The sequence below is a fragment of the Martes martes genome (genome assembly GCF_963455335.1).
Source record: "Martes martes genome assembly, chromosome: 8".
NCBI lineage: Eukaryota > Metazoa > Chordata > Mammalia > Carnivora > Mustelidae > Martes > Martes martes.
Genome location: NC_137895.1, coordinates 22,229,154 through 22,248,909, shown reverse-complemented (window position 1 = coordinate 22,248,909; position 19,756 = coordinate 22,229,154). Strand labels below are relative to the sequence as shown.

The 19,756-nt window shown below is 41.3% G+C and overlaps 1 protein-coding gene across 10 annotated transcripts in view; it reads right to left on the bottom strand.

Annotated features, from left to right (window-relative positions):
- Nucleotides 1-19,756, bottom strand: part of ANKS1B (ankyrin repeat and sterile alpha motif domain containing 1B) — a gene marked incomplete at its 5' end in the record, with an annotated part of 1,134,786 nt that overhangs the window by 281,839 nt on the left and 833,191 nt on the right. For all 10 annotated transcript variants that reach the window (XM_080810753.1, XM_080810755.1, XM_080810756.1 and 7 more), the window contains one exon: nucleotides 5,494-5,646. In XM_080810753.1, coding sequence (XP_080666879.1) covers nucleotides 5,494-5,646 — 153 coding nt within the window. The remainder of the gene's footprint in view (nucleotides 1-5,493; nucleotides 5,647-19,756) is intronic.

Below are 19,756 nucleotides of genomic sequence, written 5' to 3'. Positions count from 1 at the left end.
TTGTTTAGTTTCGGTATGAGTGTTTGTGTGTGTGTGTGTGTGTGTGTGTGTACTAATTCTAGCACCAACACTTCAATAATGCCTATTCCATCCTATTGACCCTTAGGCACTGCAAATATGTAAATTTTCTTTGGATACAAAAGAAAAGCTGTATTGCTTCCAGTGAAGTTCTCATGTTTCGGTGTACTCTAGGTAGTATGATCTGATTTCAGTGTAGGTCAAGGCTCTAAAGTCGAGAGCAGCCTGATAGGTGCGGATATGCAAAATATGCTGAAAGACAGGCGAGCCAAGAGTGCCAGTGTTAGCCCATCACCACGCCCCAGGCCAGATGGGGAAGGGCTAAAAATCCCTGGAAAGTGAGTATGTGTTTCGGGATGACTGCTCCTCTCACGTAAGGAAGGGAGAAGGGTGCTTTCCCCCAAACTTAGCCACGTGAGGGAAGCTTCCAGAGAACTGCTGCAAGAGCTTGCAGTTCAGATGCAGTGAGTGAGGGGGATGGAGTCCGACCTGCGCGAGTCTGAAGCTCAGAGGTTGTGCCTAGCAGTCCTGAGGTCTTGTGAGGAGCTGGGTGTACTGTATGCGGATGGAAGTGGAATTCTTACATCCACGGAGAATTTATAGTTTGTTCTACACTCGAATACTCATATCCAGTTATTTAGTTAAAGCCTTTGGCTTTCATTAAAGTTGTTAACATTTGAAGTGTTGAACGATGTAGCCTCCCTGTTGTGGAAACATGAATGTTTTTCTCATTTATTAATGTCTTATAGTGAAGGCATAACCTTTTACTTAAAATAATTGGTTTGGAAATGGAATTATGACATTTACCCTCCCCTTACATCCCCTGCAATTTGTGAATTTGCTGGTTATTCTTCTTAGGTGGGAGTATGAGTTACTATTTGCCTTTAACCGATATGTGTACCCAGACACGTACACACGTACTTACGTGCACGATGCAAAAAAAACTTTCAGGGAGTAAATTTAATTGCAGTTACAAGCAGGGAGGGTATGGTAGGTAGGAGTGAGAGTTTATAATGCTGATCATAAAATAAAAAACATCAAGGCAAGTAATGAGTCTAAACTTGATACTGATACTGTATTTCTACAGCATTTAAAGCAAATAAAGTCACACAAAGATTTAACACAAAATTAGAATGTTAAGTTTGAAAGAGTCTTAGTACATCTCCGAGTGATTAGATTATCACAAATTTCCCTGGGAAGGTAGTAATTAAATCAACAACACTGCAAAAAACAAGACAAAACAAAGCAAAATGAAAACAAAAATCGAAAAACCCAAAGCCAGAAAAAATCTGGCAGTCCTAAATGAATGAGTAACATAAGTATAGTTTCAGCAGCTATTAGACAAGAAGCAAATGATCTTCTAATCAATTTGCTGCTGCAAATATAAGGCAAATGATTTTCTTGGGACACATATGAGTATTGCTACCTTAATTATTTTGTTTCTACCCGAAGGTATTTAAAACACAACTAACCCCTGTAGTTAGATTTTAAAAGCTATTCTTGTACTTACGAACAGAGAATTAAGGATGCACTAAAGCTGATTTTAATTTTGTTCTTTTGGTGGCTACTTTTCTTTTTTAAGATTTATTTATTTTAGAAAAAGAGAGAGAGAGTGGGGTGAGGGGGTGATGGGGAGGGGCAAGAGGGAGAAGGAGAGAGAGTCTTAAACTGATTCCACATTGAGCATGGAGCCCTACCTGGGGCTAGATCTCACGACTCTGAGATCCCTACCGGGGCTAGATCTCACGACTCTGAGATCACAACCTGAGCTGAAGACAAGAGTCAGATGCTTAACTGACTGTACCACCCAGGCGCACCTTGGTGGGTATTTTATCATTATCCATATTGTAGGGTATCATAAGCATTGGTGAAAGCCAATAGGAAGAAATTTGTGACTTGCTCTATTAATAAACTGGACAGGGTTCAAATTTATCTCATCTAACCAAAATCCTCTTGGCAGGTACTCAGTGGTAAAATAAATCATTAAATATTAATAATAGTTATTAATTGTCATACTTTTTTGGTGAGGTTATCAATAGCAGTGGGAACTGCTGTGTAAACTTGGTAATACCTTGTACAAGGCCTGAGTAAGCTTCTGAGTAAAGAAAATTCATGTACTAATGCACTGTTAACTAGTGTTTAGCTCTCTCAACAAGCCTTGGAGAGGACTGTAATTCAAGCGAGAGGTTTATCCAGCTAGCATCTGCACAGGGAACAATTTGCCTGACAATCTCTCTCAATATATTCATATAACACTAAAATATCAATTCAAAAGTAAGAGTAGTATTAATGATGTTATTAATGATAGTAGCAGACACAGGCAAAACAAAGCTGTTAATAAAAGAGCTTCTGTGTATGAAGCATAGATTAGGGAATAAAAGGAATAATTATTGGCATCTAAATTCTCTAAGTCTAGACACATATGGGCCTGTAAAACCTATGTCTTAAAAGTTTCTTTCTGCTTCATTTCCACGGCTGAGAATGCTGATATTAAGAAATGAAATTTCTATTAATCTCCCTCATCCCTATACTTTGGGTAGTTTTGTGACCAAAATCTTCATATCTTCATTAGGTTATGGCAATAATGCACTCCACAAAAAAAAAAAAAAAAAAAAAGACGTTGGGGTCTTTTTATGATTTCCGGTGCATTTGTACTTTTCAAATCAGAATTTTGTATAGTTTTCATCTCTTTATGAAAATACTTTGAATAAACTTATACTCACTGAGACTGTTACACTGTTTTCAAATATCAAGCAAAATACCATGTGAAACTGGAGGTTTAATCAATACTATTTAATGATGCTAAACGTATTTGTAATTATAGCAGCAGCCAGCCTCCTCGCCCTCTTTTCTCCTCCCTCTACCAGTAGCCTGTACCTGTACCAAAGACAGCCCCTTACCTTGCACTTTTCTCTTTACATAGAACAACAGTTATTGAAGCCAAATGGCTTTCTTAAAATGAGCCACTCATTACAAAGAGTTAGGATATGAATTTCTCTAAAAAGCTTTGCTTTAAATCAAAGTGACTGCACATTCCCTTCAGGCTAGAAAACAACAAATTATGGGTACTTAATATAGAATTACTGGGCCCATATATTATATATGAGAATATTTTATATTTGGACATCTTCCCTCATTAGTTGGGATAAATTAAACCCTTGAATTTGAGACTAGTCTAAAGCTTTGTAAGCCAGAAGGCACACATTTGTGCCTTTCTTTCATTTTAAAACCCAAGAACCCAGAATCATCAAATGCATCACCCTTGTAGCAGTTCTGGGGAGCATAAAAATTTTGTTCTCTGATTTCCAAGTCTAAAAGTACAGATCCATTTTTGTTTATAATAAATATATCTATGGAATTAAATGACTCGCAGAGCCTCCTCAAGAGTGTGAACTTGACCATAAAGATGTCACAAACTTTAAATACTATCAGCTTAAGGAAAATATACTGGGTTGATATTAGATGCAGATGTACTCCAGGCCAGAGGAATTGGCCTCAAGATCTAAGACGCAGGGACTGTATTTTCCAGCTCTGATAACAATGCTTGTGACAGCTGCTTCTCACAGGAATGAAGACAGATTGTATTACAGCACGTGTAGCTGAAGGGAAAATATTTGAAGAGTCTGTATGCATGAAAAAGGCTATTCTTCTGTCCCAACTCTCTAGGCTGTTGGCCTGTGGGTGGTGGCAGATCAGTCCCTGAGCCCTGGCATTAAGCCTGGGGCCTCAGAGCCTCACTGACCTACAGTCATTGCAATCATCCACAAGGGACACAGTGACTGAACAGGGATCCCTAGGCTGCTGGTCCCCCCAGTGCTGGGAAAATTGTGGGTCCCAGCTCACACCTTAAATGTTAGCCCCAGCATTTGGATTTTGAGAGACTTCTAGCCCTGCTTCAATGATCCTTGCTTCAAAGAAAACATTTTATAGTAGACTTCTATTGGAATCCCTTCTTCTCAGTGAGGGATTACTGCTAATGCCCATTAAGTGAGTGACTCATGTGCTAAGTATTTGTTCTTCAGTGGGGAACAAGACTATTTGGAAGACGTTATGCAGAGATATTTGTCAAGTTGTATAATTGACTAGAAAGTCACCTAATTGGAACCAAGTTTTTTTGATCTATGGAAGGTCCCTCTTTAACATATGGCTAACCATAGCCATCAGATGAGTCCTGGATTCTCGGTGGAGAACTGAAATCTCCTGCATGCAGCCAGAATACAACACATACTCCGTGAGTTCCACTGTGTTGCCACACAGGCTAAGAACAAATTAATCAGGGGCTTTCAGTCAGACAGTGAGTTTCTGCAGAAATAATGATAGCTTTTGTGAGGGAGTAAGGACAGAAAGCAAAGAGTAACTGATGGCAAATTAGAAGAAGGAGCCAAGAATTTGTCCATTTACCGTGATTTTTAGATCAAAGGACAGTTTTTATGCGATGTTCTGGAAAAGATATTATTTTTAAGACAGACTTTTAAAAGCAGAGAATAATTAGTTACTGCTAATAACAATAATTTAAAATAATTAATGGCATGCAATAGGCAGTGACTGGACTTGTGGAGAGAAAGTGGCATTAAGAGTAGAATGAATCTCTCTCGAACCGGCAGAAATTTATTTGCCTTATCTTTCAGGTTATGAATGTTTCTTGAAGTTTTAGAATATAACATTCAAATCTAATAAATTATCTAAAAGATTAAGTGATTTTTCACTCATTTTGGAGAAGAAATGTTCAGGATGCCAAATATAATGTGAAGGCATGATGATTATATGTTACTTCTTCATTCTTTCATTCCTTGATGCCATTGGATGTCAATGAACAGTCAAAATGAAATAAATTATCAGTATTAAGACCATTTATACAGATCTAGTTGATCTCTTTGGGCTTGAATACACAGCAACATATGTTGGCCAGTTTTCATAGAAAATCTATGCCAAGTATATAAATAAAACAGAGACAACTTAAGATTAGATAGAAGCTCTGGATAATAAAATTTTGACATTACAGCAGCTATTATTATTAATAAGAACAAAAGCAGTGTCTTCAAGATTGGGGTTTATATATGCGGCCAAGGAATAGAGACAAGGAAACATAATAGAGATAGGAAACTAAAATTGAGAACTCTAATCTTTAACAGTGAATATGAACAAGATCAGGATGGGAGCCTATTTGTTATCATGACCATATCCTGAGCAGACTAAATTTTCTACAATGGAAAGCCTCCAAACACTTGGGAAATTTTCTTGGATAACGCAAAACCCCAAGAGTCCTCCCCGTTCCCCACATCAAAACTTTAAAAGACAATGAGCATGGAGCTTGACTAGAACCAAGACAGATGTATATTTAAAGCAGAAGCTATATCTGTAAATTGCTGATGGATGTCAAATAGTATCAAGGAAAGAAAATATTAACCCGCCCACAATGGGAATTTCATTTACCAAGTGTTGAATGGGTAAGGTATCTTTAAAACACCAACTTACGTTAATAAGTTCAACCTCCCAGATTTTTTTCAACAGGTCCATCGACGTGTAGCCATTAATCAGAAAGGCTTTGGTGTAGTCACCTAGTTCAATGGAATCCAGCCACTCAGCGACAGAAGTGGGATGATAGCCATCGTGGCCAATGGGTCTCATCTGGAATAAAGAAAATCACATTAGGATGAGGATTACTTTGAGTTCCAACAAACAGAATGGATCTTGCCACTTGGAAGTTTATTTGATTTGAAGCAACAGTTCTTTTTGGATAAGAAAATAAGGAAAACCAAAACACTTGACACACAAATCTAAGTCACTAATAATTTTCACGCTGAATTAGTTTTCAAAAATGCACCCAGAAATTTCTAATTTAGCTGCTACGCCGACTCCATATTTGAGAAAAGGAAATATGTCAAACTTCTGTTATAGACATTATTGACATTCTGTTGGATGAAATTTAAAATCATGGCAGTTGAGCAGTATTAAATTCAATACTGAAGGCACAAGGAACTGCACTCCTAAAACGAAGATGATAATTCTCATATGTGCAACATCAAAGCATGTGAAAATACTGCACGACTCAAACATCCAAAGGAATTCATGCTTATGCAAGACATGTAGGTAGTGCAAACATGCTGGAGAAACATACTGCAGTGTTAAGCCAGTAAAGAAGAGGCTTTTTGGTGTTTAAAGACCATGTGTTCTGCATAGACTCTACAGTATGTTAGACATGAATAGAGAACTTGCTGGCAGACAGGTTCCTATTTTTTGTCAGCTATATACAGATTTTTTTTTTTTTCCCTTTAGGAGAACAAAGAAGTGTGACAGCAGCATAATGTTTCTGAGTTTAAATTGGAGTGTGAAAGTAATTTAAGCAAGAGAAACTTCTGGGTTTAAAATTTTGTATGATTATTCTAGTCTTTTTAGCTTTTATTTGAAATTTATTTGAATTTCTGGTTCTTGGCTTTTGAAGTAAGTCACTTCGAAGACTTGCGGTGCTCTGCCTGCCACACCGTGTAGCTAATGCTTCCGTTGGTCTGGACAGCAGGCACCTCATCAACCTGACGTTGCAATTCAGGATGGGGAAAGCAAAACTGGGAAAAATACATAGGTTCTCCTCTTCCTTCAGATTCAAGGAGATAAATATTAATGGCAATCTACATGATTCTGATTTGCATGGAGAAAAGATAAGTCTGGCTGTCAGGGATTCAGATTTTAGTCCTAAACATGGTAGGCTCTGTTACTATGCAGTGTTCTCATTTTGAAGGTTCTTCTTACTCTTTCATCTATTTTTTTGGATTCAAAATGTTCATTAGGGATCCACACCTAGGCAAGGAGGGTTGAGAAGGAGGGTCGGGCAGAAGAGAAGTCAGATGATGATGGGCCCTGACAAAGCCTCTGTGAACCCTGGGGGAGCTCTGGTTCAGGTCATTCTCCTAGAGGTCCTGTGCTGGCAGCATGACTGGCCCTTTGTGCCTCACACTCTCTGTCACTGGATGCGGCGGCCATGGGAAAAGCAGGACTCTGGTGAGGCCGCTCTCCACAGCAGAGGCAGACCCTGCAGATGCTGACAGCCGGAGGCTGCCTGCTGACCGCTCTCCTTCCTTGAAGAGAGAGCCTGGAGGAGCATGTCCGTGTCTCCAAGAAGACCATGGACCCAGACTCACCCAAGGTTTACATTTGGCCACGCTGGGTTTCTACCTTTTTCTCTATACCCACTTCCTCATTCACATGCACACAACACACGTTTTATTTTAGGTGAACCATTGGGAAGACATTTCTTTCCCCCGAACCTTTAGCAGACACGATGAAACGTTACCCCTTGATGCTTCAGCATGCATTTTCTAAGACCAAGGAAATTCTCCTACATAGCCACAGTAGCAGCACACTCAAGAAATTTAACATTGACCAGATTATGTTACCTAATATACAGTCCATATGTAAATTCCCCACAGGTCCCCAAAATAGAATTTGTAGCTTTTTTGTTTTTCCTCCTGGACAGGCTTAATCAAAGGTCAAGATAACTATGTTTTTGAAGTATGTCTTCTGCCTTTTAGTCTCCCTTTTCTTCTTCTGGGATTATATTTACTCCATTTAAAAAAAAAGATTATTTATTTATTTATTTGACAGAGATCACAAGTAGGCAGAGAAGTAGGCAGAGAGGAGGGCGGAAAGCAGGCTCCCTGCTGAGCAGAGGGCCCCGCGTGGGGCTCAATCCCAAGACCCTGAGATCACGACCTTGGCCTAAGGCAGAGGCTTAACCAATGAGCCACCCAGGAGCCCCTCCTTCATTTTTAAATTATTTTTTCTCCTTTTTTTTTCCCTATTGTTCCATGCCCCAAACTATTTTCCACTTTGAGGTTTAAAGGTCCTCTATTGGGAGTTACAGTATAATTTATCATTTGCATTAGAATCTGAATGGGATCAGACTTTTATGTGTCACTTTTACATTGGACTGACCCATTTTAGCTACTCACTGAACATTTGTTCAGTAACATTTAACACAATATTTATTCCATAATAGCTACAAATGTGGACGACAACTCAGGGTTTGTAAAATGAAGTTTAGTGGTAGTTGCAAATAACTGAATGTTGTTTGTGTAAAACAGAAGATTCAGATCCAAAGCAGAGGCACAAATGTACTAAGTACCTTCATATACTATAGAGTTATAAATGTATTGGGGCTAGCGACATTCTCCAGGACTTATGAAGAGGTGGCTGAACCAATGCTACTATCCTGACTAATCCCTGCATCCTGGGAAACTCCCTGACTGCCCCAGTTGACAGAAAGAAATCGCCAGAGAAAAGGCAAGAAGGACGGAAGAGAAGCTCACCGGAGTTGAAATTAACAGTTTGGCAAGGTTTCACTGTTAGCCCTCCAGAATCTGACCACCCCAGCAGCAGATCCTGGGGTCGAGCTTAGAGAGCCTTGAATCAATCTGGGGTAGAGTCAGATGTTCCAGCCCAGAGAACTCTGCACTGGGGTCCCCATAAGTCATCTGAAGCGTGCACACACGCACACACACACACACACACACACACACAGGGCAATCACCTGCCACACAGAGGTTGGGTGATGGTCATAGCTAGCCAGTGATGAGCAGTGGTGAGGACACCAACCAGAGCCCTGCAGAGCAGACCCAATCAGTAGAAAAAAGTTAGTTTTTCCTTCCAACCCTCCTTCTTCCTCCAGTGGCAGGAAATTTGGAATCAGAAAAGAGAGAGGTGCCAGTCCCTTGGGGGAAACCTAAAATTGGGGAGCAGTGGTGGGGGAGGCATAACATGAATAAAACTGGGGGCTTACATGGATTGGAAATGAGCTTTCAATATTTTACATGACTGTAAAGTTACTGGATATGTCTGAATGACATTAAAAATACTAAAGAGAATGTGCCATGGCGAGTGCTGTGAAGTGTGTAAACCTGGTGATTCACAGACCTGTACCCCTGGGGCTAATAATACATTATATGTTAATAAAAAAATAAAAAATTATTTTAAAAAGTACTAAAGAGAGAAGCACTTGAGCTTGGTTGGAGGCAGGATCGGAAAAAAGGCACATCAGTATCTGACTGAATGCAGATTCTCAGTCATGTGTTTCGTCCTGTGAGGCAAGTTCTCCCTGAGCAACCTTGAGGAGGTGAGAGGGAGGAACGTATTTGTGAGGATGAGAGATGGGGGCGAGGCAGAGGGCAAGAGCGAAGAGAACCTGGAAACGAACACATTGGCATGTGCCGGGGGAGAGCTCATCCTGCCAGTCAGTCAATAAATATTTAGTCGGTGGCTGTTCTGGATGTCGTGCAGCAGTACAGAACAAAGCAGTCCGAGTCTCTTCCTCAAGGAAATTATGACTCTTAATTAAAAACTATGCAAACAGATGACCAATAAATTACAAAGCCTCTGCCTACCTGAGGAGAGGAAAGCATTAGAGCCAAATGAAGTTACAAAATTAACTTGACACGTATTTAACGATATGCAGAGTGGTTACTGTGCTGCACAGTAATTTCTTTTGAAGCAATTCTTCCATCTGTTCCTTCATTTCTGTTCCTACTGCCGCTGCTCCGTTTAGTTAGGTTCTTGTTAGTGTTTACGAAAACTAACGCAATAGCCCTCCCCTTGGCCTCCCACCTTTGGTCCAGCTTCTGTGATGCTGCTGCATTAGTCTTCCAAAAAGCCAGGCTTTTAAGTCAACACCGGCACAAAAACCTATAGTGGCTCCTTCTCGATTAAAGTGAAAATATCCTATTCCAGAATTCTAGGGTAATTGGGGTCAGGTATAAACTTAGCTTTCAACTTAATCCTATACTACTCTGCCATGTGTACCCTCATACATACAATTAGACACAGGGACATGTCTAAACAGCGTGTTAAGCTGCTAACCATGCCATGAACATGAACTGTGTGTGCAAGACATTTCTGTATCTTTGCTCATATTATTTTCCATGCTTCTAATGCTTTCGCCTTTATTTCTGTAGTGTTTTTCCAGGATAAGCTTCTCTTCTTGAGCTTTAAGATACAAATTTCCAAACATTTGTAGGGTACCTCACATAGATGGCCCATAGCTATCATGTAACATGAGTCAAAACTTTATCTCCTTCATCTCACACACTGGCCCTCCCTCTGTGTTTCCAATCTCCATTAGTGGGGAAGCATCACACCATTGCCTAAGTAGATGCTTACTTGTTAAGTCATCTTACTTTCCTCTTTCCGTTTTACTATATATCTGATTAGGCCAACATCTCATACGTTTGATTTCAGTTCCCTCCTTCCAAAATGGACTTTGGAATCTGACAAAGGTGTCTACCCCAAGTGTTGTTGTAGCATAGGACTTTGAATATAACACATATTCAATAACTCTTAATTTTCTTCCCTCATCACTGCTCTAAATTGGGTTCATGCTTATTTTTATTTGTTTTGCCAATGTTTATTTTGAAATTGTATAATATTGAATCCTTTGGCTGCTAATCTTCTCAACTTCCAATTAAGAGTCTTCTTTCCTCTCTCATCCCTTTCTCTTTCCCTCACTTTCTTCCTTTTCCACTTCGTTTTAAAAAGGGTTTATGTCTGGGGGTGCCTGGGTAGCTCAGTGGGTTAAGCCTCTGCCTTTGGGTCAGGTCATGATCTCAGGGTCCTGGGATCGAGCCCTGCATCGGGCTCCCTGCTCAGTGGGAAGCCTGCTTCTCCCTCTCCCGCTCCCCCTGCTTGTGTTCTCCCCTCACTGTGTCTCTCTCTGTCAAATAAATAAAGTCTTTAAAAAAATTAAAAAAAATAAAAAGGGTTTATGTCTTTTAACTTATTTAACCCTCTGCTCCAGCTGACAGCTATTTTTCAGAAATATAACTAACAAGGTCACTCAAGTAGACTGAATTTTTTCCAATTCTTCACTTCCTTCCTGTGTTAGAATTATGCCTCTGTGCCCTTTGCCAAGGGATCTGCACTGTATCCCACTGTGATTGGAGTTAATTCTCCATTCCATTGATATTGGCCATGTACTTGCCTGGCCATTGGTACAGGTAGAAGTGTCAGGGTGGCAGTTCATAGGTGAGGCCTCTCCACCCTTGTGATCTACTCATTCTTTTGCATTCCTAGGCTCTATTACAAGAATAACAAGTGGCTGAATCACCACGCAACTGCTGGTGCCAGGAGAAAGAGGAAGACTTGTGGAGCAAACCTAAATGTAGAAGCTTGGAGTCTACCCTGGCTCCGTGGAGTTTGAGCAAGTCCAGCTGAAGTTAGGTGCACTACAGCTGTCCCACAAACCCATGAGTAAGAAGAGTAAATATGCATATTTTGTTGCTATAAACCACTGAAATTTTGACATATAGGGGAAAACTAATACAGTCACTCTTTATTTCAAACCCCTTGGTATTTATACCAGTTAATGTTCTCCAGAGAAAGAGAACTAATGGGACGTATGTACACACATACACAAGTATGAAATCTTGCAGGTCCAAACTCAGCAGGCCCAGCTGGCTGGTTGGAGACGCAGGAAAGAGCTGATGTTGCAGCTCAAGCCTGGGAGCAGTGTGGAAGCAGAACTCCCTCTTATTCGTGGAGGACCTCAGTCTTGTTCTTGTAAGGCCTTCACTGATTGGATGGAGTCCATCCATATAATGGAGGGCATTACTGCTTTACACAATCTGCTTTACTGAGAGCTTGCTGATTTAAATGTTAATTTCATCTAAAAAAATACCTTCATGGTGACATCCTAGACTGGAGTTTGACTGAATATGTGCGTATCATGGCTTAGTCAAGTTGACACATAAAATAACCCAAACTCTTTAATTTATGAGTTCAAAGTCACATCCATGAGACGGAGAAAGACTAGTGATGCTGAGCTAAGCTGACATTAACATCCTTCCCAAGCTTTCTGGCTGTCATCTAGTAAACATCTATGTCCTCCATCCTTGCCCTCCCTAAACTAAGTAATTCTTTATTTTAGGAGTATGATTTTTGAAGGCATAATCCATTTTGTAACTGGTATATCTCTGTACCTTTGTTCCTGCCATTCCCTCTGCCAGGATTACTGTTTTCTCCTCTGTTTCCCTGTTGAAATTCTATCCTTTCTTAAAAGACCCTATTTAAATGTTGCCACTTTTATGAAGCTTTCTCCAAGGCTACCCTTAGGCCCAAGTCAAAATTAATTATACCTTCCCCTAGATTTTTGTAATAATTTGCATATAATTCTGTTATAGCTATAGATGTTGTCTTCTTTATCAGACCGTCACCCTTTTGGTGAAGAAACAAGGTCTTACTCATTTTTATTGTCTCTTATGTGTCAAGTGAAACATGCCACACATGGCAGGCATTTGCCCAGTGTTTATTAAATTAAGTGATTTAATGAACACATGAAGATAAAGTGACAAATTCCATGGCCTGGTGTCCACTTGTAAAGGACATTTGTATTTTGTGCTGCATCTTATGAAAATGAGGGCTATTTTTATGTCTAACATTAATGTACAGCTATTTAAAATGATTACATACCAAGAGCCAAATCCAGGTAGTATGATGCTGTGTTACAAAATGCACTGGGCTTTGTTTCCATAGCCCAGCATCCTGGCTCTGCTGTTAACAAACTGTGTGATGGTGGGCAAGTTATTTTACCTCTCCAAGTTTCAGTATTCTCATCTGTAAAATGATAGTATTGGGCCAATGATCTCAAAGTTCCTTCATAATTCCTACGTCTTGCAATTCTATCTTTTGTAAGTTAACATCAAATTAGTGTCGGATTTATTTATCCAGTAAAGGAAATAGAAGCCCAAAGGCAAAACACACACACACACAAAATAAGTAAAAGAAAGAAGAAAGGACAACAAGGGCATCTAGGCTGAAGTTCAGATGGCATCCACACTTCTCTCTTGATTTGTCAGCAGCATCCACAGGGAGCACTGCGACTGCTTTCTCAAATTTCCAACAACGAAACCCTTTTCCAGTAGGAACACCTGCAGGACAGAGCTAGACGGAGAGTTCCAGGGGCTGCCAGGCTTGCAGTACTGCCCAGCATGAATGGGAGTTAAGCACAGTCTGTAATCTGCCGTGGGCAGGCAGTGGGCATTCCTAACAGAGCTTCACAACTAGGCCATCTGATTCAACTTGTTGAATCCCAAAGTGTGGGGAAAACCCGAACTGGGACAGAAATTGCTGTTAGCAGTGAAAGAAGCTTCAGTCTCCAAAAAATTGAGATATATGGATATGTTTTACTAAATACCTTCCTTGTTGCTCTCAGTGTTTTGTTATTCTGCCCAAATGCACACTGACTTTCCTCTAGGAGCCTCTTAAAGCAAATCTGGCCTCAGAGACGGCATCCTGTTATCATCACGGGCAACCCAGCAGGCAGAGATTATTGACCCCAGGACAGTGAGGGCTCTGTGGAATCTGGGGCATTAAGGGAACCAGTTAGGAGGCAGCTGAAAAGGCAAGGCTCTGAGACTGCCTAGTCTACCTTTGTTGGGGTAACCCATATTTTAAGTGTTTCACACAGGTAAGAAGAGGAAGAGGAGTTCTTTGTTTTAAAAAGAAATATTTGCAAACCGTTGATCTAGGAGATTTTTGTAAGATTACATGATCACTACAGTTTTGTTTCCTCTTAATTTCTCAGTTTTATTTGAAATATTCTGGATTTGTCTTATGTACACACACACATATGTGTCGCCTGTGATTCTTCCTCTGCCTGAGAGCAGCTCTGTCTGTTCAGACAAGGATGCTGTTTCTCAAAGACGGAGCCACAGGGTGAAAGGTGTAGCAAGAAGGCAATAAAAATAGGAAAAGGAAATAGAAAGAGGGAAAGATACTATATTATAATAGATTTGGGATTACAAAAAAAATAGTTCGGGGCCACCGAGATGACTCAGTCCATTAAGCACCCAACTTGATTTCAGCTCAGGTGATAATCTCAGGGTGGTGAGGTCGAGCTCCGTTTTGAACTTGGCACTGAGAGTGGAGCCTGCTTAAGATTCTCTCCCACTCTCACTGCCCCTCCCTCTTCTCTAATAAATATAGTTCTGAACGCAGTAAGCTGTTAAGTCCGCATTACGGTATTGGCACGGTAATTAGATCAAGGGAACACGGAAGCCCAAAATTCAATAACAAATTAGATGTTTTTATGTCTATAAAGTGTTACAAAATTGAAACAGTGATTCCTTGTTGTCCACTAAAAACTGTTCCCTCCTCTTCCACAGTAATGGGGCTTACTAGAGAAAAGATACACCAAATAAATATATAAAAAAAATCCCAACAACAATAACGAAAAGATAATTCCAGCTTTGCTTCTGATTGTCTCTATGAGGATATATTCAAGCCTGTGGGAAGCTAGTGAAAGTGATGCATGTAACCTCCAGATCACCTTCAACCTAAAAAATAGGTTCCTTGCTCTAGAATTGCTTTTGTCCTTTCATCTTCTCGTGAGCTGGAACATCAGTGCCTGCAGTCCAGCTTTGACTCCATGAGCAAAATAATAACCTAGAGTTTGGGAAACGCTTCTCAAACCTGCATGTACAAAAGAATTACGTGGGCGATCTTGTTAACATGCAGGTTCTAATTCAATAGGCTGGAAGGGAGAATTTGAGATTCTGCATTCCTAACAAGCTTCCTGGTAATGATAATGCTGTCAGTCCCTGGACCATGCTTTGAGTAGCAGTGCTTTGGAGGATGACAGAACGACAGATGGAGGGTCCTGGGTCTTTCCAGAATCGCACAGAGCAGAGCCAGTTTGTAAACCTGGATGGCGTACTTCAAGACTGTTACGTGGGAGAAGTAAATGTTCTATTCTTTAAACCACTACATTAGGAGGTTTCTATTCTAGCAGCTTTGCCTTTCCCCTAATACAAACAGAATTGAAAATAAGGTAATTTCATACATAACATTTAAGGAAGCCCATACTTCCACTTGACAGTATGTCGCATTGTCTCTTGCTTTGTGAAGCCATTAATTTTCACAGCCGTCGCCATTCAGAGAAACCCCATTTCCTTTAACTGCGTTTGCTGGCATCTTTCTGTCAATCACACTATCATCCCTTTGTGATAACTATGCAAGATATAAGAGGGGGAAATCGTGGGAAAACCTCAAGTTTCCCGTTTTGATTCCTTGTCCCTGGGTACATGGTGGTGCTACTAGTGGAGAAAGAGGAGAAAATAGACGGAGATGACACGAACAATTTTGAGACATAAGAAATTCAAGACAGTGGAACTGCACTTTACATTTGGGGGAGAAGTCCGAGGAGACATATAACCTTGGGCATCATTCGCTGTACAGGTAGGAGTCTTGGCCCCTCCAGGTATCAGCTGTCTGACCTTGAGTAAGCTACTCAGTCGTCCTCAGCATCTGCCTTCTGATTGGTGATGTGAGAGATAAGAATGTCTTCCTCCGGGGGGAGTTGTCGTCATTCAGCAAAACAATGCACAGTACTTGGCACACGGAAGCACTCAGTAAATCTTGGTTATTTTTATCATAAGTGGGAGCTGAAATTTTGCATGGATGAGATTGGGGAGGGTGTGTACTTCGGGAAGAGAAGTGGTGTGAGGACAAACCAACACTTCCAACGTGAAAGATAAGAATCATACTCAGGAGACCAAAAAAGCAACAGTCAAGACAAGAAGGGAAATGGGGGAAACTTAGTTTCAAAGAGGGTGGAGTTGTCAGTGATGGAATGCTGCGGAGAGGTCCTCTAGGAGGAGGAAGGGGAAAGGTTCCTGGGATCTGGCAAACAGGTCCCCAGGATTTTATAGAAAAGAGCCCCGAGGCGAGGCTGCCCTGGGTCGAGGTGTAAGAGATGAGGAAGTAGAAACTGCAATCACAGCCATCCTTTTAAGGAGTCTGCATGAGAAGAGAAGGAGGGAGATGGAAGGTTATAGAAAGCACAAGGAAAAGGCATGGAGAGGAGTGAGAAATGAGGACTCAGGGCTGAGGAAGTTCCGAAATATAAGGGAGTAAGAGACCGAGGGTGCTGTGGAGATTGACAGAGGTAGAGGTTTTGCCTTTTGCTTTGGGAATTTGCTGGCCTTTCTTGGAAATTATAGCATGAGAGGCATAGTTGGAGTAACTTTGGGGTTGATAACCTGTATTAAAACAGTTATAAGGATCTAGGAGCTACCCCTACCTGGCTTGACTCGGTGAGAGCTGGGTCCTTGTATGTGAAGTACTGGTAAAGGTTGTCACGTGGGCAAGGGCAGCCATCCCTGGGTACAAACACACAAACCCGACTATCATTTACGTAAACCTACTGGTTGCAACAGCTGTGATGCACCGGGCTCAGAGACTTAAACTTGCCTACGAAGCTGCAAATGGACGGTGGCTTCTCTTTTCCCGCTGGAGGTACTTTGTACTGTCAGACTCCGTGATAGACTTTTGTAATACAGACAGCTGATATCATCAGGCACCTCCCTCTACTCCTGCTCCTTGTTCTAGCCTCTTCTGCTCTGTCCTGCTGCTACCCAAGACTCAGACTAACAGCAGCCCTGAAAATAAACCAGGACAAGCAGTGCCAGCAGGCAGTGGGCTGCCAAGTCCAAATGCAGGTCTGTCAGGTAGTGTGAGGATCAGATCTCCTATAGGCTTTGAGACCTGGGCTTAGACATCACTGCGCTGTTTCATCAGTGGCTCTTAAAAGACTGACTGAACATGAAAGAGAAAGACAGATCCACTGATCACGGGTCCCCAGAAAAAAGTCTATCCACCACCATCTAAGTGCTATTGTAGTGCAACTTGGCTGGGAGAGACACGTCTACAGAATGGATAGGACTATTAATGGTAAGAATGTCACCTAACAATCACATGTGACTTTGAAGATCTCAAAGTGATCTCACGTGCACTATCTCATTTGTGAGGGGTTTTAGGTGGTCTTTGGGAAAATACCCTTTACGCAGCCTGAGCCTCTGGTACCCCGTGTAATGAGATTCCTTCTGTGGGAACTGAAAGGACTAATACACCGTGACTATTGTTAGGAAATGAGGTGTGATAGGTCTCTAGGTGTCCATATGTGGCAGGGGCGGGAGACATGAACATGTATAGATCTGCTGCTCGAATACCCTTTGTTTACAATCATACTCTGTTATGGATACATTTTCTATAAAAGAATCAGAAGACACTTAAACCCTCAGAGCTTTGTAAGCGAATTGTGTTTGGATGTCATTACGGACTTAACAATTGCAGATGATGGTAACGTCTGTATTTTTTCCCCGGCAGCCACTGAACCTTGCAACATGGGGTCTTTTGAGTGTTCAGACACTGAAGACTCCCAGCTTTAGGCATAGGGCAGGAGCAGCGAAGGAGTCACAGCTGGATATTACTCTGCACGACATTTTGGGGGAATAAAGGTAAAGTGCTTTGGACAAGGCACCGTCTCTTAATACCCTGTGATTTCTATTTCATGAATAGAAGAAACAAACTGAAGTCTAGCCCAGAGGGGCCCTGACATTTCCCTCCTTTTGATAAGCCTTAAGCCATGGAGTAAACCGGAAGTGAAGCAGCAGACAACAAAGGGTACATAAATAAGAAACGGTCTCAAGACACAGGGGCAATCACCTTCCAGTAGCATAGGAGAGTAGGTTAATGAATGAAGTAGAAGCACTAGCCAGACTAGTCCAGCCTCTAGCCATCGGGGTTAGGGGCACCCCTTTTGATCACAGGTACCAGACTCACCACAATTTAAAGAAGTGAAGCTGCCAAAACAGAGAAGCTCTATAAATCATGGTAGGAAAAACAAAATGATAACAGCAACAAGGACACCATCGTCTCCTTATTGCTTTGCAAGCAGTGTGAGTGGACTGCCAGTCAGACATGGTTATTTACAGCTTCATCTCCAGGCATGCACAGAGTATCTGCCATAGGCAGCATTGCTGAGAACCAGGCAGTTACCCGCCAGATAAGACCCGTGGAGTTGTTGGTGAAGAGATCAATAGATCCGCCACTCAGCACAGACGTAAACATGGTCACACTGAATGATTTTGTTGCACTTCACTCTGAAGTTTTTGGTAAAACTTTCCTTTTTTTTTTTTAATTCAGTAAAAGGACATGTTTTTACCATCTTTTCATTTGTAAAATCCTTGTTTCGATAATATTGATCCTAGATCCTTTTGTTAAATATCACTTTTGATGTAGTTCCTGGCTGCAAAGATCTTTCATAAAACAAGAGCTCAGATTAAAGATGAAGAGGATTTACTGCAACTAGAATAAGGTGTCGTACAATGCTCACCATCATTCACGTTTTCAAGCTCCACCAGTGATAGGAATTATATTTAGAGAAAGACACAGGATCACTTTATTTCCCCACTGACAGTACATATCTGCTGACATTCATGTAGATATACAGTGGTTATGTAGCACACCGCTCTGCTCTTAGAACAGAAAATTTAAATGCTACTATCAGTCAGGAAAATTGTTTACATGTTATTAGTCTCAACAACAACAAAAAAATTCCCCAAACTTGAGTCTTCAGAAAATAATGAATGTTCTGAATGCCAATTCTATTTATTTGATACTTAAAAACCATGTCCTTTCTCAGAGCATAATCACATCACCCACTGAAGTACTTCAAACAGATAGATGTACTGTAAAACCAAAGTTAGCAGTATACAAATGAGTAACTTATGTTCTGCCTGGGTAGGGAAGTACGAAGGATATCATTCAGACAGTGGCCAAAAATTAGTATAGGAATTACAGAATTGGAGATCTACCACACGTTCGTCCATCCGTCTATCCGTCCACCCATCCACTCACCTCATTCATTTATTCACTCAAATACTTGCCGCATGCCTACTATTTTCTACCTATTCTGGATGCATCAGTCAAAAAACATGTAAAAGTGCCAGTCATTATGGAGCTTATGTTCTAGTTGGGGAGACAATAATAATTAACAAACCATAGGAAATAAGGAAATTATGTCAGAAACTGATGTGTTGCAAAAAGAAAAAGAGAAAGTAGAGCAGGAGAATTTGATGTGCTAGAGAGTTCCTGTGGAGTAGTTGGGGTCTGTGCAGGAGAACAGGCTGGTTAGGGAAAGCTTCACTCAGAAAGCAAGATTTGAACAGAGATTTAAGGATGGTAAAGAGGCTGTGCTGGCAATCAGGGGACAAGATGCCAAGTAGAGCGACCAGGAAAGGCAAGGGCCCTCAGGAAGGAGTGAGACTGCTGTCTGTTCAAGGAATAACAAGGAAATCAGGGGGTTAGAGCAGTGTGTGCGGGAAGAGAGGGGTGGGGAGCAGGTCAGAGAGGTGGTCAGGGGCCGGGGAAGGTAAAGCTCTGACGGTCTTGGAAGGCTTTGGCTTTCATTTGGAGAGAAATAGGGAGCCAGTGCAGGAATTTGAGCAGAAGTGTGACATGGTTTAGGTTACGTTTCAGTGGCGTCACTAGCTGCTGTGTTGAGAACAGTTCCTAGGGAGGCAAGAGTTAGGAGGAGGGAGACTGCTCAGAGGCTGTGGAAGTAATGCAGGAGAAAGAGGCTAATGGGTTGGACAGGGTGCTAGAGTAGAGGTGGTGAGAAGCGGTCGGATTCTGGATGATTTTCTGAAACACAAAGTAAAATGTTCCTTGTTCTCTAACATAGGCTGGGAATCTGTCAGCTTGACGGCCACAGCTGTGTGGCAAGGATTTCAACTTGAATAGATCCATATTCACCTTTCACGTGTGGGAATGAACGGATAACTGGCAGGATTGGTCTTGCATGGGTCTGTTTTCCGTGAGGAATTCAGAGTCCTCAAAAGACTCTTCTGCTCAAAGAAGGCAGCCAATGCACACGTATATGATTCAAAGGACAATAGACAAGTGTCATAGGGAATGT